Raw genomic sequence first — 21,035 nt, forward strand, 5'->3', positions numbered from 1 at the left:
TAGAGGTGGTTGTGTTAGTAATTCTATGGTGGGTACTAGTGTTTTGAGCCTGGTGACAACAAGGCTTTGGTAGAGGTGGTTGTGTTAGTGAGTGTGTGTGTTGAGCGTGTCTTCAGCGCACACTGCCTCTGTTGCTGACGAGTAAGGTGGCACTCTCTGCATTGTGACTTCAGGTGCCTGAGGACGCCTTCCCATGGACAGCAGCAGGCGACATCCTCCTGAGGGGCTGCTGTGTGGCGTCCATCCTTCTTTGTATAAAGACAAATACACTTACCTCAACACAACAACTTTTTTTATATTCATATGTTTTCTGGGAGGGAGAAGGGGGAGAGAGGCAGGATGGTGTGTGCCTGTAAGGTGAGTGTTGTATGAAATGACCACCCTCAAACTTCCCCTTCAGGCTCGCTTGCAACATGAGTTTTAGCGAGGGTGTGTTTCCACGCTCTCCGTTGGGTGTGTGAGTGGACTGTCCCATGGCTTCAGACTTGCCAGAGTAATCATTTTTTTTACTACAGCAAAGGAGACGGCTCAAGGTAAAGTTGGGGGCATACACTATAACTGCACATGGCCTCAGTGCTCATCTCCGTGACATTGAGCCTGTGGTGGGAGGGAGCTCATTACCCCGGCTAGTGTGACATCCGGGTTATGACAGTTTACCGTCCCCAGGTTTCCCCAGGTACCCATTTATCAACCAGCACGCGGAGTAGTGGCCAGCAGGTACGGTGACCACTAGACCACGGAGGCATATGAGACGGCTCAAGGGCAACAAAAACAGTGTAGGAAAAAAAGCTTGCTACTCAGCACTCCCATAATAGTAAAGAGTGGACAATAGAGAGATCAACTTCGGGTGGAGAGGCGTCTTGATTCACTCACGGTAACCCAGTAGCAGCGAAGGGCCAAATTTGTGCCATGATATAAACCCCCAAAAATAGATGATGCATAATCTGATCACAAATGCTTTGATATATATTATGAAATGGTTTGTGTGAGTGATTATTTTTTTCTCATTTTTCTCGCTTAGAGGGACCATTAAGAAACATGATCCCCGCTGCTGCCAGGTTAAAGGGGAATAGTACAGCCATCACTTAGTTACTCCATCCTTTACCTGTCTCCACTCCTTCACTCAATTACTCCTCCTCCTCCTACTCTTCACGACACTCACTGCCTGACACTGGCTGGGTCTTTGCTTTTCCTGGTTTTAATATGTTAATTGTTTCTGCATTTTTCTAATTTTTGTTGGCTTTGTTTGCTGCAGAAATATGCGTAAGATGGTGTTTTGGAGTCAGCCTTTGGGCTTGTGTCTACAGAGCCTCTCCAATTGATAATTTCAGGGAGTGTTAGTGGCTGCCAAGGCTTGGGGATTGGTACAAGCAATAGTTAGTCTTGTGAGTCGCTATAATATTAAATAAGCCTTGGGGAGCAGACGTTAGGTGTTAGAGGCCACTGTTAGCTTCCAGACTTTAAGGTAACATCAGGTTTGCTAATTTCAGGGACTTGCAATGGCTGACGAGGCTTGTGAATGGGTAGAAGCAAGTTAGGAATCGTTTAAGAAGTCAGTCAGCCAGTCAGTTAAGGTTGCCACATAGCTTTGAATTGTTAGATACCATTCAGTCAGTCAACCCAAGGAACAAACCATGTCTGTATGCATCCTTCACATCCTACAGGTTGAGCTTGAAGTCCTGGAGGTGTTTTCCTGGAGCCACAAGCCCCAGGGAGAGATTGGTGACCTTCCCCTTGACCCAGATGACCCCTGAGGTACCCCAAGCCTGCCTGACTGGTATGTGTTCTGTCTCTTTCAAGGTTGTTTCTTCACTTTCCTTCCTTCCTCTTCTCTTTCTTCCTACGGCAAAAAATAGCTTAATCTTTCCTCTTTCTCCTCCTGTTTCTTCATTTTTTTTTAATTTTGTCTCCTTCCTTTCTTTTTTCTTCCTCTTTCCTTCTCTTTCTTTCCTTTCCCTTCATTCTTTCTCCCTTTTCTCTCTCATTTTCCTTTTCCTCTCCATTCTTTTCATTTTCATTTTCTCTCTCTGTTAGTGGAAAGGAATCATTTTTTTTTATTTTGTCTCCTTCCTTTCTTTTTTCTTCCTCTTTCCTTCTTTTTCTTTCCTTTCCCTTCATTCTTTCTCCCTTTTCTCTCTCATTTTCCTTTTCCTCTCCATTCTTTTCCTTTTCTTTTTTCCTTTCTACCCTCCCTCCCTCCCTCCTACTCTCTCTTTCTTTCCTTTCCCTTCATTCTTTCTCCCTTTTCTCTCTCATTTTCCTTTTCCTCTCCATTCTTTTCCTTTTCTTTTTTCCTTTCTACCCTCTCCATCCCTCCCTCCCTCCTCCTCTCTCTCTCTCTCTCTCTCTTTCATACAGCAAGGGTCATATAGTTATAATAGTAGCAACAGTAGTAGTAGTAGTAGTAGTAGTAGTAGTGGTGGTGGTGGTGGTGGTTGAGTGGTTAGCAAGCGATATGGTGAGCCCGAGGACCCAGGTTAGAGTCCCACTGACAATTTCTAAGCATTACTGAGTGAGACCATTCCCCCCCCCCCCAGACCTTCAGTCAACCCTGGCCTTTGGGGACGAAGGAGTCGTTAACCCCAGCAAGAGTCACACACAACGACACCCGCTATAAATACAATTCGCTTGTGCCACTGACGGCCTGGGGTTGTCCATGGGGCCCCTCATGAGAGCCTACCAGCGCTATAGCCAGCAAGGAAAAAAATGTTTGAAGCATTGGCCAAGCAAGAGTCACATGGCAGTCACTATAAATAAAATCCTCCTCCTCCTCCTCCTCCTCCTCCTCCTCCTCCTCCTTCCCACGGGTGACCCAAACTCCCTCAACATCCCTGGGGCCTGAGTTCAGCCTCCCCCTGGGCCACACCTTCAGGACGGCACTCTGGAGCCTGGCGGTGGAGCTGGTGGAGGGGCCGGCACTTAGGCAGGCACTTGTGGCATCCGTGAACCTGCTGTCCCTGGTCACTGGCACTGCAAAGGAGGCTGTAGAAGTGGGTGCCAGGGGGGGGGGGGGTTCGCACTGTTGTTGTAGTAGTAGTAGTAGTGGTGGTAGTAGTAGTAGTAGTGGTGGTAGTAGTAGTAGTGGTGGTAGTAGTAGTAATAGAAGTAGTGTTATTATTATTATTATTATTATTATTTTGTGCAGTAGTTTTTTTAATATTTTTTTCTGTCGACTTTATTTTTCTTTTTTCTTATTTTTTTCTTTATTCTTCCCTTTCCTTCCCTTCCCTTCCCTTCCCTCTCCTTCCCTTCCCATCCCTTCCCTCTCCTTCCCTTCCCTTCCCTCTCCTTCCCTTCCCATCCTTTCCCTTCCCTTCCCTTCCCTTCCCATCCCTTCCCTTTCCATCCCTTCCCTTCCCTACCCTTCCCTTCCCTACCCTTCCCTTCCCTACCCTTCCCTTTCCTTCCCTTCCCTTTCCTTCCCTTCCCTTCGCTTTCCTTCCTTTCCCTCTCTTTCCCATCCCTTCCCATCCTTTCCCTTCCCTTCCCTCTCTTTCCCATCCCTTCCCCTCCCATCCTTTCCCTTCCCTTTCCTTCCCTTCCCTTCCCTTCCCTTCCCTTCCACAGGCGTTGAGTCACAGGCATGCCGATGTAGGGTGGGGCTGGTCCAGGTCACCTCGGGTCAAACTTCATCATGAGGGAGCAGCCGTAACTTAGTCTTGGGGGGACTTAGTGCTGCCCCCCTGGACTACCCCTGGCCAATGCTGTCTTCCCCTGGTGCTGCCCCCCGCATGGTGCTGCCCTGGGGGGAACCTAAGGGATAAAAAGAGAGCAGAGGATAATGTAAATGATAATATAGAAAAAGAAGGAATTATATGAGAAAAAGCAGCAAATATGACACAGTGAATAATTGATAAATATAAGGAAGTGAAAGAAAGAATAGATAAATCAGAGTTAATAGAAGAAAAAGGAATTAATTAAGATTTTGAGAGGTCAGAAAAATATAGATAAGGAATGTAATTGGAAAATGTGATCATTGAAAAACAGTTAATAAAAAAAAAGAAATAAAAGATATCTAATCAAAGAAAAGTGTGAATGTAAAAAAAAGAAAGATAATGAAGGGAAATGCAAGATGATAATGTGATGATCCAAAGAATACTGAAAGAAATCATTAAAAAAAAAAAAGAGGAAATAAAAATAAAAGAAAATATTAATTAATGTGTTCATGTATATTAGAATAACAAAAAAAAAAGATAAGAAAAGAAAATGAAATATAAAGTGAACGGAATGGATCTATTACTACTACTACTACTATTACTACTACTACTATTACTACTACTACTACTACTACTACTACGGCTACTGCTGCTACCAATGTAAGTACTATAACATTAACCTAGAATCTTGTTGTTGTTGTTGTTGTTGTTGTAGCCATTATAAAATATTGCAGAGAGAATACAAACAAACAAGCAAATGAAACAAGAAGAAGAAGAAGAAGAGAGAGAGAGAGAGAGAGAGAGAGAGAGAGAGAGAGAGAGAGAGAGAGAGAGAGAGAGAGAGAGAGAGAGAGAGAGAGAAACAAACAAACAAACAAACGAAAGAAGAAGAAAGAAAGAGAGAGAGAGAGAGAGAGACAAAAACGAGAGAAGAAGAAGAAGAAGAAGGGGGGAGAGAGAGAGAGAGAGAGAGAGAGAGAGAGAGAGAGAGAGAGAGAGAGAGAGAGAGAGAGAAGAAGAAGAAGAAGAAGGAGAGAGAGAGAGAGAATACAAACAAACAAACAAGCAAATGAAAGAAGAGAGAGAGAGAGAGAGAGAGAGAGAGAGAAGAAGAAGAAGAAGAAAGAGAGAGAGAAGGAAGAGTAAATTATTAATATTTTGACCTTCCCCGCTCTGTCTCGCTTCTCATATCCTTCTGCACACTTTTGTACACTTTTCCACACTTACCCACGTCACCCTGCACACTTAAACACGTTATTATGCCCCGAGTTCAAGTGTTCTGAAGACTTAACTGATGCAAACTTTCCCTTCGTGTATCGTTTTCTTCTTTCGTTAATACTTAATAGCATACCCTGATCTTATTTGTCTCCCCTTATCTGTTATTTTGAGCGTGTTTTTACCAGTGAACTTGCTCTATTTATCCGTCGTCAAGTTCTAAGGTTGTCGTGTATTAAAGTTCCAACACTATGATGACGTCACGGCCTCCATCTTCCCTGTCGTCTGGGAAGGCTGCCGAGACAGCGATATATTTTCATTGTTTTTCAGGTTATTATAAAGTGCCAGGAAGCGCCATGCTGTGGGAAGGTAGGTGGACCCTTTGCCCTTATTTTGGTGTGCAGGGACAGGAAATCAGGGCGTGGAAATAGGGGAAAATTGGAAAATCTGTTTCATGTGGTGGTGATGGCGGCGGTGATGACGGTGGTGGTGGTGGTGATGGCGGCGGTGATGGTGGTGACGGTGGTGGTGGTGGTGATGACGGCTGTGGTGACAGGTGTTGGTGGTGATGGCGGCGGTGATGGTGGTGGTGACGGCGGTGGTGATGATGGTGGTGGTGACAGATGTTGGTGGTGATGGTGGTGGTGGTGATGATGGTGGTGGTGATGACGGCTGTGGTGATGGCAGTGGTGATGACGGTGGTGGTGGTGATGACGGCAGTGGTGACAGGTGGTGGTGGTGATGACAGTGGTGGTGGTAAGTGGTGATGATGGCGGTGGTATTGACAGGTGTTAGTGGTGATAATGGCAGGGGTGACAGTGATGGTGACCGTTGTGGTGGTGTTGGTGGTGGTGGTGGTGGTGTATAATGGGTTGAGTTGACAGCCCCTGACCTGTCAAGCCACCAAACTGTCACTTAACTGTCATTCTCTTGCTGTCAAAATGTCGGGCACCTGTCAAATGTCAGGTGTTAGGTCAGGTCACAGTCCACCTGGGTTTCTGTGGTGTGGAATGACGCTAGTAAACTCCACCTTCATTGACTAGCAATAGTGATAGGTTAGATTATTTATTTCTATACTATTTCTAATTCTATTTCTATTCAATTGTATTTTATTTCTGTTAGTATTTCTGTTACCATTAGGGTATTATTGAAGAAAGGGTAGCCTAAGAATTTTGACATTAATTTTGTCCTAAACTATTTGGGTGTTATTCCGGAAATCAGATTTGGTTAGGTTAGATTAATTGTCTGCATATTAGGTTAAATTGGGTTAGGTTGCCTTGGTAATGATGTGTCAGGCTTTGTATTTCTCTGTTGGTGGTTGTCGCTGAGAGTTCGTGGGTGTATTTCTTGAGTTTTACCTGTAATTAGAAGGGGGCTTCGTGGTGCAGTGGTTAGCACACTTGGCTCACAATCGAGAGAGCCCGGGTTCAATTCCAGGCGGAGGGAAAATTTGGGCGGCTTTTCCGATACCCTACACCCCTGTCCACCCAGCAGTGTACCAGGTATTAATCGGGGGTTGTGCCCAGTCTCCTGGGGTCTGTTCCCTTCTCCTATAATTCCTTCCCCTTCTGTCTCTCTCTCTTCTGTCTTTCTGGGTGTGTGTTGTGCCGGGCTGTGTGAAGCTTAGTGTTTACTTTCCTGAAGGTTACTGGTGTGTGTGTGTGTGTGTGTCATCTCAATAACCTTGACATTTTCATAGTCACATTGTCATGTTCTGGCTCGCCCTAAAATATCAAGATCTTTTCGTATATAGCATCACAAATATCCGAAATCTACCAGAACAAAATAGTTTCGTCCTCACAGATTTCAGTGTAGCAAAACAGGGCCCTTTTTCTTTCAGTCTGAGAAACTAATGACCTACAATAACAACCCATCATTACAAAACACACCAAATCCTACCACAAAGAACTGTTAGGCAATCTCCAAAGGTCTGTCCCCTGAATCAATGAAGCAGACCAAGGTGCCTTTTTATCAGAGCCAGCGAGGGAAGAAATCTTTGCGGTTATTGCTGTAACTGAAACTTTAGTGCATGGTCTTTCAATGTCACTGTGTTTTCAGGATGATGCAAGTGAAGGCCACGAGAGAAGTGGAGAGAGGACCAGGAATGAATGATCCAATGTCTTGCTGCCCCACTCACTGAGACAAGGTGTGTGTATGTTTTATTTTAATGTGTGGGTGTGTTTATTACAGTATCTTGCTTTATAGACAGACAGCTAATCTGTTTTCTATGACAAAGGCATAAAATAGTACATCAGTATAGCCGTATATTAGACAAAGCGCAAAAAAGTCGTGCAAATTACAATCCTAATGACACTGACAAGTTGCGTCAATACTACAAATATTTCAACAACAACAAACGCCATCACTTAGAGAAAATGGAACTTCATAGCAAAACATGGGTCTGGAACTTATGGCGGCCCTCTCACCCTCTACATCCCCTTCCCCATGGCAGGTGTAAGACTGTATCCACCTACAGAACAGTATGTGTATGTATAACTTCCCCCACAGAACAATGCCTCGCATATCGGAGGAGGATAATTGAAAAATACGAGGCGAACGAAGATCAAATGTGTAGTTGTGTCAAACTATTTTGCATGAACGACAAACTTTATTGGTACGGTGGTGTAGCTCGGGACTCACTGATTAATGGTGACCGCTGGTTTTTATTCCTCATATCTGTCTGTCTATGATGCAAAATACTGTAGTACTATTGTTGTTGTAATTATTGTTATTATTATTATTATTGTTATTGTTTATCTTTTATCTGTTACCTATTCACCAAAACCTCTTCTTGCTCCTGTTCTTTTTCTTGTTTTGTTCGGCCACCTCTTCCTCTTCTTCTTCTTCTTCTTTTTCATTTACATTTTCCACTGCCAGTGTATATAGACCTTTTGAGTGTTGGTATTAGTAGTAACAGTAATAGTAGCAGTAGTAGTAGTAGTAGTAATAGTAGTGGTATTGTATTGATAGGAAAAGTAGTTGCAGTAGTTATTGTAGTCGTCATAATAGTAGTTGTAGTAGGAGTAGTAGTAGTAAAAGTTCTTGTAGAGACAGTAGTAGTGAAGCGGACATGGAACATTCACCCCTTTGGGCTGGTTTACACAGACACGCAGACATGCATGGACTTCCAGCAGGACATGGAAACTTCGTTGGTATAATTTTCCTTTATTCCTATGATGTGGCTTTGGACAAAGAGTCCTCCATTTTGTGCGCCATACATGCCCCAGTCGTGCCGGGAAACTATGGGAAAAGTGATGACATAATCAATTTACACATCCCAAACTTTCTGGCTCCTTGCACTGAAGCCCAAGTCATATATTGTTGCATTCATAGCTTAAACTATTCTAAACACTCTTATACACAGTATGTGGACATTACATAGCTTAACATTATGTTATAACATAGAAATATTAGCAAAATACACTGACCTCCAGTGCCACGGATTAAATCACCGCTCCATATCGCTGAGTCTACAATTCATATCCACTTATAAGCGACAGACTCGCTGCCCGAACATCAGCAGCTGTGTGTAAGCGTTCTTAACGGAACCTATGTTACCTTCTAATAGCATCATACAAGTTTATCCTTTTAGCACCATATAAATTCTATAGCACCATATAAATTCCTTACACATTAATATTTTACGTAATAACAAGGAGGTATAATGAGGCATATTGATACCACAGTTACATGGCTCCCCTAAATTGTAGGACAATTTAACTTATAACTACTTAATACATTAATCATAACATGAGTATTTTAGATACATGAAATGCTGCTAACATCATCTTTGCACTTCCTAAGTACAAACAGATCATTTAGGGTCCTCGGTGGGGTCGCCCCGGTCTTCCTGAGTAGTACATTCTAACAAGAGAACAAGACTATGAACAGGCCTTTCAACAATGTTCATTGCCTTTATTCTTTTCCCTGAATTGTCAAGACATGAGTCTGACATCATCACTTTCACCTTTCTCACAAGACCATCATCACTTGGAAGACACTCAGTTATTCTGCCTAGCTTCCATTGGTTTCTAGCTAGGTTGCAATCCTTAACAATAACAATATCATCCACCTTGAGGTTTCTGCCATTTATTTCTAAGCTGAAGAGACTGCAAAACTTCCCTTTTCCACCTTGACCAAAACTCATTTGCAAGGAACTATACCCTACGCCAACGTTCCTCTGTACCGTGAACCCATAGAGCGCAGGCAAAAACATACCTCACCTCAGCCTTCCATACCTTCACTCCTACTTAGCTTACCTAACTGAATGAAGTATCCTTATAAAGTACATACCCTTAACCCCTTCACTACGGCTGGGCCAAAACGGCCGCACCGTATCCAAGATCGCCACGCGCACCAAATTTGAAATGTTGCTATTGAATATAACAAGTTTTCGCTAAGTGGGGATCTACTGTAGTTTGTTAATCACATCTGCCTTTTCCTTTTCCCATTTAGATATCTTTGTTTGTATGAACTGTTGTGTTTGTTGTTTTACTTCACAGTATTCTTTACATTTCTCTTCCCATTTGCTGTTTTCTGCAATAAGTTAAAATTTGCTTATTAACTTATTTTATTTTTTTTAAATCCTTTTTTTTTTTTTTTTTTTTTTTTTTTTTTTTTTTTCTGCATCCCACCATCCTTTTAGTTTTCTGTTGGAGGTAAGTGTTTTCTTTATGCCCACATGGGGCTTCGTGGTGCAGTGGTTAGCACACTGCTCAGAACCGAAAGAGCCGGGTTCGATTCGGCGGAGTGGGAAAATTTGGCGGCTTTTCCGATACCCTACGCCCCTGTCCACCCAGCAGTGAATGGGTACCAGGTATTAATCGGGGGTTGTGTCCCGTCTCCTGGGGTCTGTTCCCTTCTCCTATAATTACTTCCCCTTCTGTCTCTCTCTGGCATATGACCACAGATGTTTCGACCAATAAACCAACCTTCCAACATTTCCAATCTGTGATTCCTTCCACTCCTGTCTCTCTCCGGCATATGACCACAGATGTTGCGCCCACTAAACCAAACTTTCCAACTGTTCCCTTCTCCTATAATTCCTTCCCCTTCTGTCTCTCTCCGGCAAATGACCTTAGATGTTGCGCCGACTAAATGAAACTTTCCAACTTTTGTGCCCACAAGCTTTCTTGGTTCTTCTACCATTTTCACGTCCTTTTCCCATTGGTCTTTCTTTCCCGTCCACTTCTACCTGCATTAATGTTTCTACGTCTTCGTAATATTGCATCCAGTTTGCTTCTGTTAGACTCCGCTTTGTTTCTCTGTGTTCTTCATTCATTTTTGTTCCCCTCTTTTCCTTGCCTTTGTTCCATGGTTATTCCTATCATCACATGGTCTGAAATGTCCATGTTTTCATTTGTCCAGAATTTTGTATCGGGTCTGTCTACAGCTTCATTAACTAGAATACAGTCTATTACCCATAGCTGGGCGTTATCGCGATACTTTATCGCTGATAACAAAATCGGGTTATCGGCCATCCGCTACTTATTTAAATATTAATCGGTATCTTCGTTACTTTTGTAACCAAACTAGCGATAATCGCTACTTTTTTCCGCCTCAGAAAAAAAAAACTGTCTCCTCCCTACTGAGCATGCGTGGCACGGGAGCCAGGTGTTGTGTGAAAAAACTTCGGAAGAGATTTTAAACTTAGATCATCAACATTAAAACACTAGGTTATTTTTTATGTTAGACTCAAAAATCAATATATCAAAAAGATAAATCATTTAACTTTGCCCAAAAATGATTATTCACTGCCTCAGATTTGATATTCCATGTTCGTTTTTGAGCATGCCATGGTATTGAAGGTGTTGTGTTATTTGGTGTCCCATTGTCAAAAACTGGCGCTTTTGTTTACAAACACTGGTCTCTTGTGAACTGCACATGTTCAGACCAGTAAGCGTAGCCCTGTACAGTATCACAAAGCTTTTTAACACATTAAGAGTTGCTGGAAGGCTGAATCAGACATACAGTACCACCATCCTCGCTGTTTCTGGAACGACACTCTGTACATATAAATACAACTCGTACAGAGTGTCGGCTGGTCTGAGCATGCAGTCACGAGAGACCAGTGTTTGTAAACAAAAGCACCAGCTTTTGACGGTGGGGACGCCAAATAACACAACACGGTTGAGGCGTTTCTAGCATTACCGTCCATAGGTACGTGTCAACGTGTGGTTTTCAGGTTTTGTAAGTTTTCTAAAATACAGATAATGAAAATTTGAATTCATCTATGTATTTTTTATTTGAAATATCAATATAGTATCGTTTTCGCCTATCGGACTTATCGCTAGGTAGTATCGGAATTGTGGATTTATATCGGGTATCGGTTATCGGTTATCGCCTATATTTGTGTCTCCAGTTAACGAATATCGGTTATCACCGATAAGGTTTTCCATTATCAGGTATCGGTTATCGGGAATAAGGTTTTCTGTTATCGTGCCCAGCTATGGTAAATACAACTACACACTATGAATATGAGTATATGTTTGAGTGTGTGTGTGTGTGTTAGGAAGTCATTTGTTGTCACATATCATATATATATATATATATATATATATATATATATATATATATATATATATATATATATATATATATATATATATATATCTATATATATATATATATATATATATATATATATATATATATATATATATATATATATATATATATATATATATATATACATACATACGTACATACATACATACAGTCTTACTTTGGTTTATGAGGTTAATTTGTTCCTGAATTTAGTTCCCAGAGCAAAAGATCATAAACCCAAACAAATTTCCTCATTTCAATTAATGTTGTTTCCATTAATGTGTTCCCAAAACTATCCCCCAAATGAGCGCCCTAATCCTTCACAATGGTGCCAGGGGTGTGCTCAAGCTGTTTCTTTACAAGATATTTGCCAAAAGCGCTGCCTGGTATTTATGGATGTGTGTGTTACGAGTACGTTGACTGTTTGCCTTGTGTAGGTATGTTTGTGGGTCAATGTCAATGTGAGTGTTTGTGATCTTGTACATAAGTGTAAGTCTGTGTGCTTGTCTGTGTATGTGAAGAGGGTCCATGTTTATCTGTTGTTTGATCCGTGATTTTTATATGAAGAAGCATTCCACAGTAGGTAGCAGGGGCTGGCCCAGCACTTTCTCACTCAAGGGAGGCACTAAGGAGCTGCCCATTTTCAATTTTTGGTTTATTTATGCCTGACCAACAAGACACCACAGGCTCAACCCCTTTACTACGGCCGGGCCAAAACAGCGCCATATCCGGGCTGGCCACGCGCACCAAATTTCAAATGTCGCTTCTGTTTATAACAAGTTTTCAGCCATAAAGTCAACATAATCATCATATATTATATATAAAAACATGCAGAATTAAATGGTGCACATAAAGAAATATAGATTATTTGATCATTTTGAGATGTATGCATACAGAGAAATTTGTGTTATTCGTAGATGACGTGTGTGTGTTGAATTGTATTTCCTTATAATAGTTATGATAAAGAAACAGATTTGTGAAGGAGAGGGAAGGGAAGGACACAGACGTGATTATGGAAAATATACCACTGACTACCCGACAGTACACCGTGTGTGTGTGTGTGTGTGTGTGTGTGTGTGTGTGTGTGTGTGTTTACCTATTTGTGAAATCCAGGAAAAGAGCTGTACTTGGCCCGTGCTGTCCCGTCTCCATAACGCTTATCATCCAGTTTGGCTTTCAGTTCATGAATCGTTTTTGCACACACAGTCTCCTCGTCAAGTCCGTTCCATGTTGTTATGTATGGAAAACTGTATTTCTTGATGTCTCTCCTACAGTCGCTCTTCTTCAATTTCTTACCATTGCCTCTTGTCACACTTCTGTCACGTTCCACTAGGTCTTCCCTGTCCAATTTCTCCAATCCCTCCTGTATCCTGTATTAGGTCCCCTCTCTCTCTCTCCAGTGCTGTTAGTCCCAATTTCTCCAGTCTTTCTTCATAAGTATGTTCTCTCAGAGTTTCCGGTAATTTAGTCGCTGCTCTCTGTATTCTTTCCAACTTTATAATTTCTTTCTTCAATCTAGGTGACCACACTAATGCTGCATATTGGACGTATCATCCACGTCTCTTTAATTCTCTCTGTCTCTGTCTCTTTAATTCTCTCTGTCTCTTTCATTCTCTGTGTCTCTGTCTCTTTCATTCCCTGTCTCTCTGTGTCTCTTTAATTCGCTGTCTATCTGTCTCATTAATTCTCTGTCTCTCTCTGTCTCATTAATTCTCTGTCTCTGTCTCTTTAATTCTCTCTCTCTCTCTCTCTCTCTCTCTCTCTCTCTCTCTCTCTCTCTCTCTCTCTCTCTCTCTCTCTCTCAATATCTATCTATTTATGTATTTTTACCTTAAAAAGAATTTATTACCACAAAAAAATAAACTATCAACTTTATTAATCTCCTTACTTTACTTATAGAGACAAGAGAAGGAAGAGGAAGAAAAAGAAGATGATGAAGAGGAAGAGGAGGATGACTTTGAAGACCAGCAGACAGGCAGACAGACAGACATTGGTGAGTGTTGAATCATTTTCCTTCCATAAAACTCTCCTTCCTTCCTTCATTCCTTCTTGTCTCTTGGATAAATTAGGATAAAAAGCCAGGTTATTTAAACCCTTCAGCAGTTTACATATTTGAGGTTTTCATAGGAGCTTTGAGAGGCATTTCCAGGGCTAGTTTAATGACCCTGGTGGTAGTGTGACCCTTCCTCTGTACCAAGAATTTAAAGGAACTCATTTGTCAAGACTTTCATTGGAGTTTCGGGCATTTCCAGGGCTAGTTTTATGACTGGAGGTAGTGTGACCCTTCCTCTGTACCATGAACCTAAAGAAACACACATTTGTCTAGACTTTCATAGGAGTTTGGGGAATTTCCAGGGCTAGTTTAATGACCCTGGTGGTAGTGTGACCCTTCCTCTGTACCAAGAACTTAAAGAAACACAGATTTGTCTAGACTTTGAGTTCGTATGGGGTGGTACGCTGGTGCCTCCAATGGACTCGCCATAACGCTCATTTTGCCATTTTCCACCGACGAGAGAGCCCGGGTTCAATTCCGGCGGAGTGGAAAAATTTGAGCTTTTTCCGATACCCCTCGCCCCTGTCCACCCAGCAGTGAGTGGTTACCAGGTATTAATCGGGGTTGTGTCACGTCTCCTGGGGTCTGTTCCCTTCTATAATTCCTTCCCCTTCTGTCTCTCTCCGGCAAGTGACCTCAGATGTTGAGCCGACTACATCAAACTTTTTCCAAACTCCCCCCTGTGCTAAGTCCTGTGATGCTTTCATATACATAAACTTTAACATTAAAGTAAAAACAGGTATTTTGCACTTTCCCATCTCAGATCATCTCCCAATGTTCTTAAATATATCAACTCCCAAAGTAAATCAGAAACTCTATAAGAAAAAAATCCAAGACATATCTAATAATAATAAAGAGCTGTTTTCAATTAAACTAAACTTTATATGCTGGCAAGACTATCTATCTGTACAAGATGTTAACTTAAATTGTGCTAGATTCATAAAAAATATTCAAGACCTATTTGAGGAATGCTTTCCTATAAAAACAAAACATATATCAGAAAAACGATTTAATAGTCCCTGGATCACACAAGCTATCTTAAAATCCATAAAAACTAAAAACAATTTGTACAAGGACTACAAAATTGGGGCCATATCTGAAGAGTATTATAACAAGTATCGAAATACACTAAACACAACGATAAGAACTGCCAAGAAATCATATTATATGAATACATTTACAAGCTTTAAAAACAATACAAAAGTAATATGGAAAGCTATTAATGATTCAAAAAACAATCACAATAGAACTTATCTAAATTACATTTCCTATAACAACAAAATATTAACAAGTCCAGATGAAATAACTGAAGCATTAATGAATACTATGTGAACATTGCACCTCACCTAGATAGTAACATTCCACCATCTAATATTGACCCTATTAGCTTTCTCCCCAACAGTTATCCAACATCTATGGCAGCTCCTCATATTGACCCCCAAGAGGTAATCGTTATAATTAACAACCTAAAAAACACAAAAGCCAGTATAAATGAAATTTCTGTATTTCTTATAAAAAACAACAAATACCAACTAGCCATTCCTTTATCAATTTTATTTAACCAATCTATATTTTATGGTAAACTCCCACAATGTCTAAAACATGCTAATATAATTCCAATCTATAAAAAGGGCCATAAAGATCTATTAAGTAACTACAGACCAATTTCTCTGTTAAATGTATTTTCAAAAATATTCGAAAAAATAATGAAAGCTAATCTAGTAAATTTCCTAGAGAATAAGTGAGTTATAACTCCATATCAATATGGTTTCAGACAAGGGTTAAGTACATTTAATGCTTTAAGTAATTTAAGTGAAAAAATCTACTCTACACCAGGTTCAAAAAATTCTCTTAAGTATCTATATAGATTTCCAAAAAGCATTTGACACTGTTCGACATGACATTTTATTGAAAAAATTATATCATTACGGCATTAGAGGGATCATACATGACTGGTTCAAAGACTACTTGATAAACAGAACTCAATCCACTAAATTGCTCAACCACTCCTCCACACCACGGCTTATTAAATATGGAATACCACAGGGAAGTGTTCTAGGTCCAATTCTATTTTCATTTTGCATTAATGACCTACCACATATATTCAAAAACTGTAAGACTATATTATTTGCCGATGACTCAACTCTATATATAACTAGTACAGACCCAACTGCCATGGTACATAAAGCCAATATGGAAATGGATATCTTCTATAAATGGTGTGTGAGCAATAGATTAACAGTAAATCAAAATAAAACTTATTATATGCTATTCACCAACAAACATACACAATCTCTACCTCCATTATTTTACAATTTCAGTATAATAAAAAGAATAACCCAGCATACACTATTAGGGATCACTTTTGATGACTCACTAACATTCAAACCTCATATATCAAATATGTGCCTTAAACTATCTAGAATAGTTGCCCTTCTCTTTAAAATTAAAGATCACATGCCTCGTCATGTTTTGAAAATCATATATGATGCTCATGTCTAACCCATTCTAAGTTATTGCATACCCATTTGGTGCAATACTTACCCAACCCATCTGTTACCCCTTTTCCGATTACAAAAGAAAATAATAAGAATTATTACAAACAGCGAATATTACGCACACTCTCTACCACTCTTTAAGGAAACAAATACTTTAACACTTTTCAATTTAAATAAACTTCATATGGGTATTTATATGTATAAAACAAAAGTGAACATACTATGTTACTGCAACCCCACCATAACTATCACACGTGCACCAGCCACAATCTGAATGTACCTCCACACGCCCTATCCCTATATCAACACTCCCTGTCATGCAATGGCCCCAAACTATGGAACTCAATACCTCAACACATAAAACTCCTTCCAAACCTAAATTCCTTTAAAAATCATCTAAAAAAATATATACTATCCGTACTATAAAAGCTGCATATATCTCTTATTCAATGTCATTATTATTATTATTATTATTATTATCATCATCACTATCACTACTTTTACTATTATTATTACTATTACTATCATTTTCAACTGTTGTGTACCATTATTATTATCATTATTATTATGTCATTATATTATATTGTTTTCTGGACATGTATAGTCTACTAAATTTCTGGCCCAAGTAACATTAGACGAAGTATTCAAAATAATGATTCTGAATACTTGGTCTAATGTTACTTGGGCCAGAAATTTAGTAGACTATACATGTCCAGAAAACAATAAAATTTAAAAATACATACCAATTGTTGCCCCAAAAGCTCTAGCTTCCTATGGGCTACTTGCACAACTAATCTATGTTATATCAACCAATGTATATACAAATTGCAAGTATAATAAAATGTTTCAATGTTTCCACCCCTCCAATCTTTCCTTCCCTCCAATCTTTTCTCCTTTCCTCCAATCTTTCTTCCTTCCCTCCAATCTTTCCTCCACTCTCTGTTCCCAGGAGGAGTGTTATCAAGGTCTCATTAAAGGTGCTAGATAATGGTACAATAGATAAATATAGGTAACAGATACAGTGTCTCCTAACTACTGTGATGCTCAGCGCATCACAGAGGTGATTGTCTCTGGAATGGAGGCATACATTCCTCGTTCTTTCTCTACTCCTCACGCTAAAAAGCCTTGGTTTAATCACGCTTGTTCTCGTGCTGTCAATGATAGAGAGGTAGCTCACAAAAGATACCAGAGCCTTCAAACTAATGCTAATTATGAACTTTACATTTCTGCCCGAAATCGTGCCAAATCTATTCTCCGACTAACCAAAAATTCTTTCATTAATAGAAAATGTCAAAACCTTGCTTTCTCTAACTCTTCCCGTGACTTCTGGCATCTAGCCAAAAACATCTCCTCCAACTTCACTTCTTCATCTTTCCCTCCACTCCTCAGTCCTGACGGCAACACTGCCGTCTCATCTATCTCTAAGGCTGAACTCTTCTCTCAAACTTTTTCTAAAAACTCCACTCTGGACGATTCTGGGCATATTCCTCCTACTCATCCCCCCTCTGACTCCTTTATGCCTGTTATAAAGATTCTTCAAAATGATGTTTTCTATGCCCTCTCTGGCCTCAATCCTCAGAAGGCTTATGGACCTGATGGAGTGCCTCCTATTGTCCTTAAAAACTGTGCCTCCGTGCTGTCACCCTGCCTGGTCAAACTCTTTCGCCTCTGCCTGTCAACATCTACCTTTCCTTCTTGCTGGAAGTATGCCTTCACACAGCCTGTACCTAAGAAGGGTGACCGCTCCAATCCCTCAAACTACCGTCCTATTGCTTTACTTTCTTGTCTATCTAAAGCTTTTGAATCAATCCTTAACCGTAAGATTCAAAAGCACCTTTCCACTTCTGACCTTATATCTGATCGCCAGTATGGGTTCCGCAAGGGGCGTTCTACTGGTGATCTCCTAGCCTTCTTAACTGACTCTTGGTCATCCTCTCTTACCGTTTCGGTGAAACTTTTGCTATTGCGCTGGACATATCAAAAGCTTTTGATAGGGTCTGGCACAAATCTTTGCTTTCTAAACTACCCTCCTACGGTTTCTATCCTTCTCTCTGTACCTTTATCTCCAGTTTCCTTTCTGACCGTTCTATTTCTGCCTTGGTAGACGGTCACTGTTCTTCCCCTAAATCTATTAACAGTGGTGTCCCACAGGGTTCTGTCCTATCTCCCACTCTTTTTCTGTTGTTCATTGATGATCTTCTTTCCAAAACGAACTGTCCTATCCATTCCACTCTGCATTATTCAACTTCTTTTAATAGAAGACCCACCCTTCAGGAACTTAACGACTCAAGGCTGGAGGCTGCAGAACGCTTAGCCTCAGACCTTACTATTATTTCCGATTGGGGCAAGAAGAACCTGGTGTCCTTCAACGCCTCAAAAACACATTTTCTCCACCTATCCACTCGACACAATCTTCCAAACAACTATCCCCTATTCTTTTACAACACCCAGCTATCACCTTCCTCAACACTAAACATCCTCGGTCTATCCTTAACTCAAAATCTCAACTTGAAACTTCATATCTCATCTCTTACTAAATCAGCTTCCTCGAGGCTGGGCGTTCTGTACCGTCTCCGCCAGTTCTTCTCCCCTGCACAGTTGCTGTCCATATACAGGGGCCTTGTCTGCCCTCGTATGGAGTATGCATCTCATGTGTGGGGGGGCTCCACTCACACAGCTCTTCTGGACAGAGTGGAGGCAAAGGCTCTTCGTCTCATCAGCTCTCCTCCTCATACTGATAGTCTTCTACCTCTTAAATTCCGCCGCAATGTTGCCTCTCTTTCTATCTTCTATCGATATTTCCACGCTGACTGCTCTTCTGAACTTGCTAACTGCATGCCTCCCCCCCTCCCGCGGCCCCGCTGCACTCGACTTTCTACTCATGCTCATCCCTATACTGTCCAAACCCCTTATGCAAGAGTTAACCAGCATCTTCACTCTTTCATCCCTCACGCTGTTAAACTCTGGAACAATCTTCCTTCATCTGTATTTCCTCCTGCCTACGACTTGAACTCTTTCAAGAGGAGGGTGTCAGGACACCTCTCCTCCCGAAACTGACTTATCTTTCGGCCACCTCTTTGGATTCTTTTTAGGAGCAGCGAGTAGCGGGCTTTTTTTTATTAATGTTTACTTTTTTGTGCCCTTGAGCTGTCTCCTTTGCTGTAAAAAAAAAAAATATATATATATATATATAATCTATATTTGGTAAAATTGTACACTGGTTTTTAATATGTATGTATATTTCAACTATGTGTAAATCTATGTGTTTATTTTTGTATATGTATCTTATCTATTACTGTCATTCAGTATACTTTGAAAGAGTCTAAATCGTCAAGGAGTAATAGTTGATGTGAGGGTCAGGTCATATTAATTGCCCACCTGGAGCACACATTTAACAAGGCGTTCATTGGAGTTTGAGGTCGTTCCAGGGGTACTAGCTTCATGACCCAGGTGGTGCTTTAATAACCCTTCCTATGTACCATGAACCTAAAAGAAACACTCAATAGAACCTAAATATTCTCCTTTTTGGCCTTTGGAAGTAGTTGATGTGAGGGTCAGGTCATATTAATTGCCCTCCTGGAACACACATTTAACAAGGCGCTCGTAGAAGTTTGAGGTCGTTCCAGGGGTACTAGCTTCATGACCCAGGTGGTGGTTTAATAACCCTTCCTATGTACCATGAACCTAAAAGAAACACTCAATAGAGTCTAATTAGTCTCCTTTTTGTCCTTTGGAAATAGTTGATGTGAAAGGTAGAAGTGTCTGATGGTCACATTCTTAAATATAACCAAGACACATACTTAAGACGGCTTTCCTAGGAGTCATAGGCATTCCCAGGGGTTGGCCCAGGTGGTGGTTTAACCCTTCCTCTGTACCATGAACCTAAGAAAACACTCATTAGAAACCGACTGACCACCTTTTCGGCCTTTAAAATTGGTTAACTTGAGGGGCTCAGAATGCCGCCCTAGGCCCGGATTCATCAATCTTACCAACCACGCCTTTGGTATCTCTCACATTTACCGGAGCGCTACCAGAGCTGCGGCATCTTTCAAACACGGCATTCATCAACAGTATGGTAACGCTCCGGTAACTCGCACCCTAGCAACAATTGGTTGGGCTGGATAGCCAATCACGTGCGACCTTTGATGCTGTATTTCAGCTTTCACGTGTCGTTTGTTTACTAATACACAGACTTCAAAATCAAGACATGTGTATTGTACAGGCGTAAATACTGCCTTAAAACAAATAATTAGCGTGGTGATCCCTCAATTAGATGTGGCGTTTTTTACGAATGAATGCCGTTACTTGTATATTTATTCTTGAAATAAAAATATACTTGCTTATGTAGCCTAGCAATATTCTGAACATTTTTGTATGTTACCTACGTAGTTTTCCATCGCCAACGCCAGCTGCGTGCCTCGCTATCACAAGATTGGGTATTATTCTAATGTTTGCCCATACTCACCCCTCGCAACCAAAACTGACTAGGGGGCCATTGTCATCATGCCTCACTGGTGCAGCCAAGCAATGGGTGTGGGCGTGGGAAGTTGTGGCTGCTGAGGTGAATGGCGTGATCAAGTGGCTTCGTGAGTAGTGTGGAGGAGGTCAGAGCAAAATTTTACGACATTAAACTCCACAGCAAGAATATTGGAGACTTGAGACGGAGGTGACTGTCACAGGCAGAACATTATTCCCTCTGCAGTGTTTTAACAAGTAGGAAAAGTCATGTGGGTGGACAGTTCCACAGACTTACATACTATAGAGTGCGGCCTGCAAGTGAACCCAGCCTGAGGCTGTGCACGGGTGTGCCCAGTTCATCCCAAACCGACGACTTCACACACCTCACTCCCACCCCGTTTCCTGACCCCAACATTCATTTTTGAGAAAAATGTAGACCATCATCTTCTTGAGAAAATTCTGCATCACACTAGCATAAAATTGTAACAATAATGTGTAAATACACATACGAAAATCAAAGTTAAATGAATAGGGAGTACACATTTTCTTGCATTTATTTCTCTTCAACTCCTTCGTACTCAGCTGGTTTTCGTCACATCGCTTCTATAA

The 21,035-nt window shown here is 40.9% G+C and overlaps 1 protein-coding gene across 18 annotated transcripts in view; it reads left to right on the top strand.

Annotated features, from left to right (window-relative positions):
- LOC126990219 (ralA-binding protein 1-like) overlaps positions 1-21,035 on the top strand; it is a 195,232-nt gene that overhangs the window by 172,631 nt on the left and 1,566 nt on the right. For 13 of the 18 annotated variants that reach the window (XM_050848764.1, XM_050848775.1, XM_050848763.1 and 10 more), the window contains one exon: positions 174-287. Coding sequence is in view for 2 of the 18 variants with exons in the window: in XM_050848768.1 (XP_050704725.1) it covers positions 174-356 (183 nt within the window). In the remaining 16 variants the exon portion in view is untranslated. Of the gene's footprint in view, positions 1-173; positions 773-1,664; positions 1,778-3,567; positions 4,261-6,929; positions 7,018-13,316; positions 13,411-14,857; positions 14,916-21,035 lie in introns of those variants that run through there. The other 5 variants (XM_050848783.1, XM_050848782.1, XM_050848778.1 and 2 more) reach the window with 5 other exon arrangements.

The sequence above is a fragment of the Eriocheir sinensis genome, unplaced genomic scaffold (assembly GCF_024679095.1).
Source record: "Eriocheir sinensis breed Jianghai 21 unplaced genomic scaffold, ASM2467909v1 Scaffold15, whole genome shotgun sequence".
Classification (NCBI taxonomy): domain Eukaryota; kingdom Metazoa; phylum Arthropoda; class Malacostraca; order Decapoda; family Varunidae; genus Eriocheir; species Eriocheir sinensis.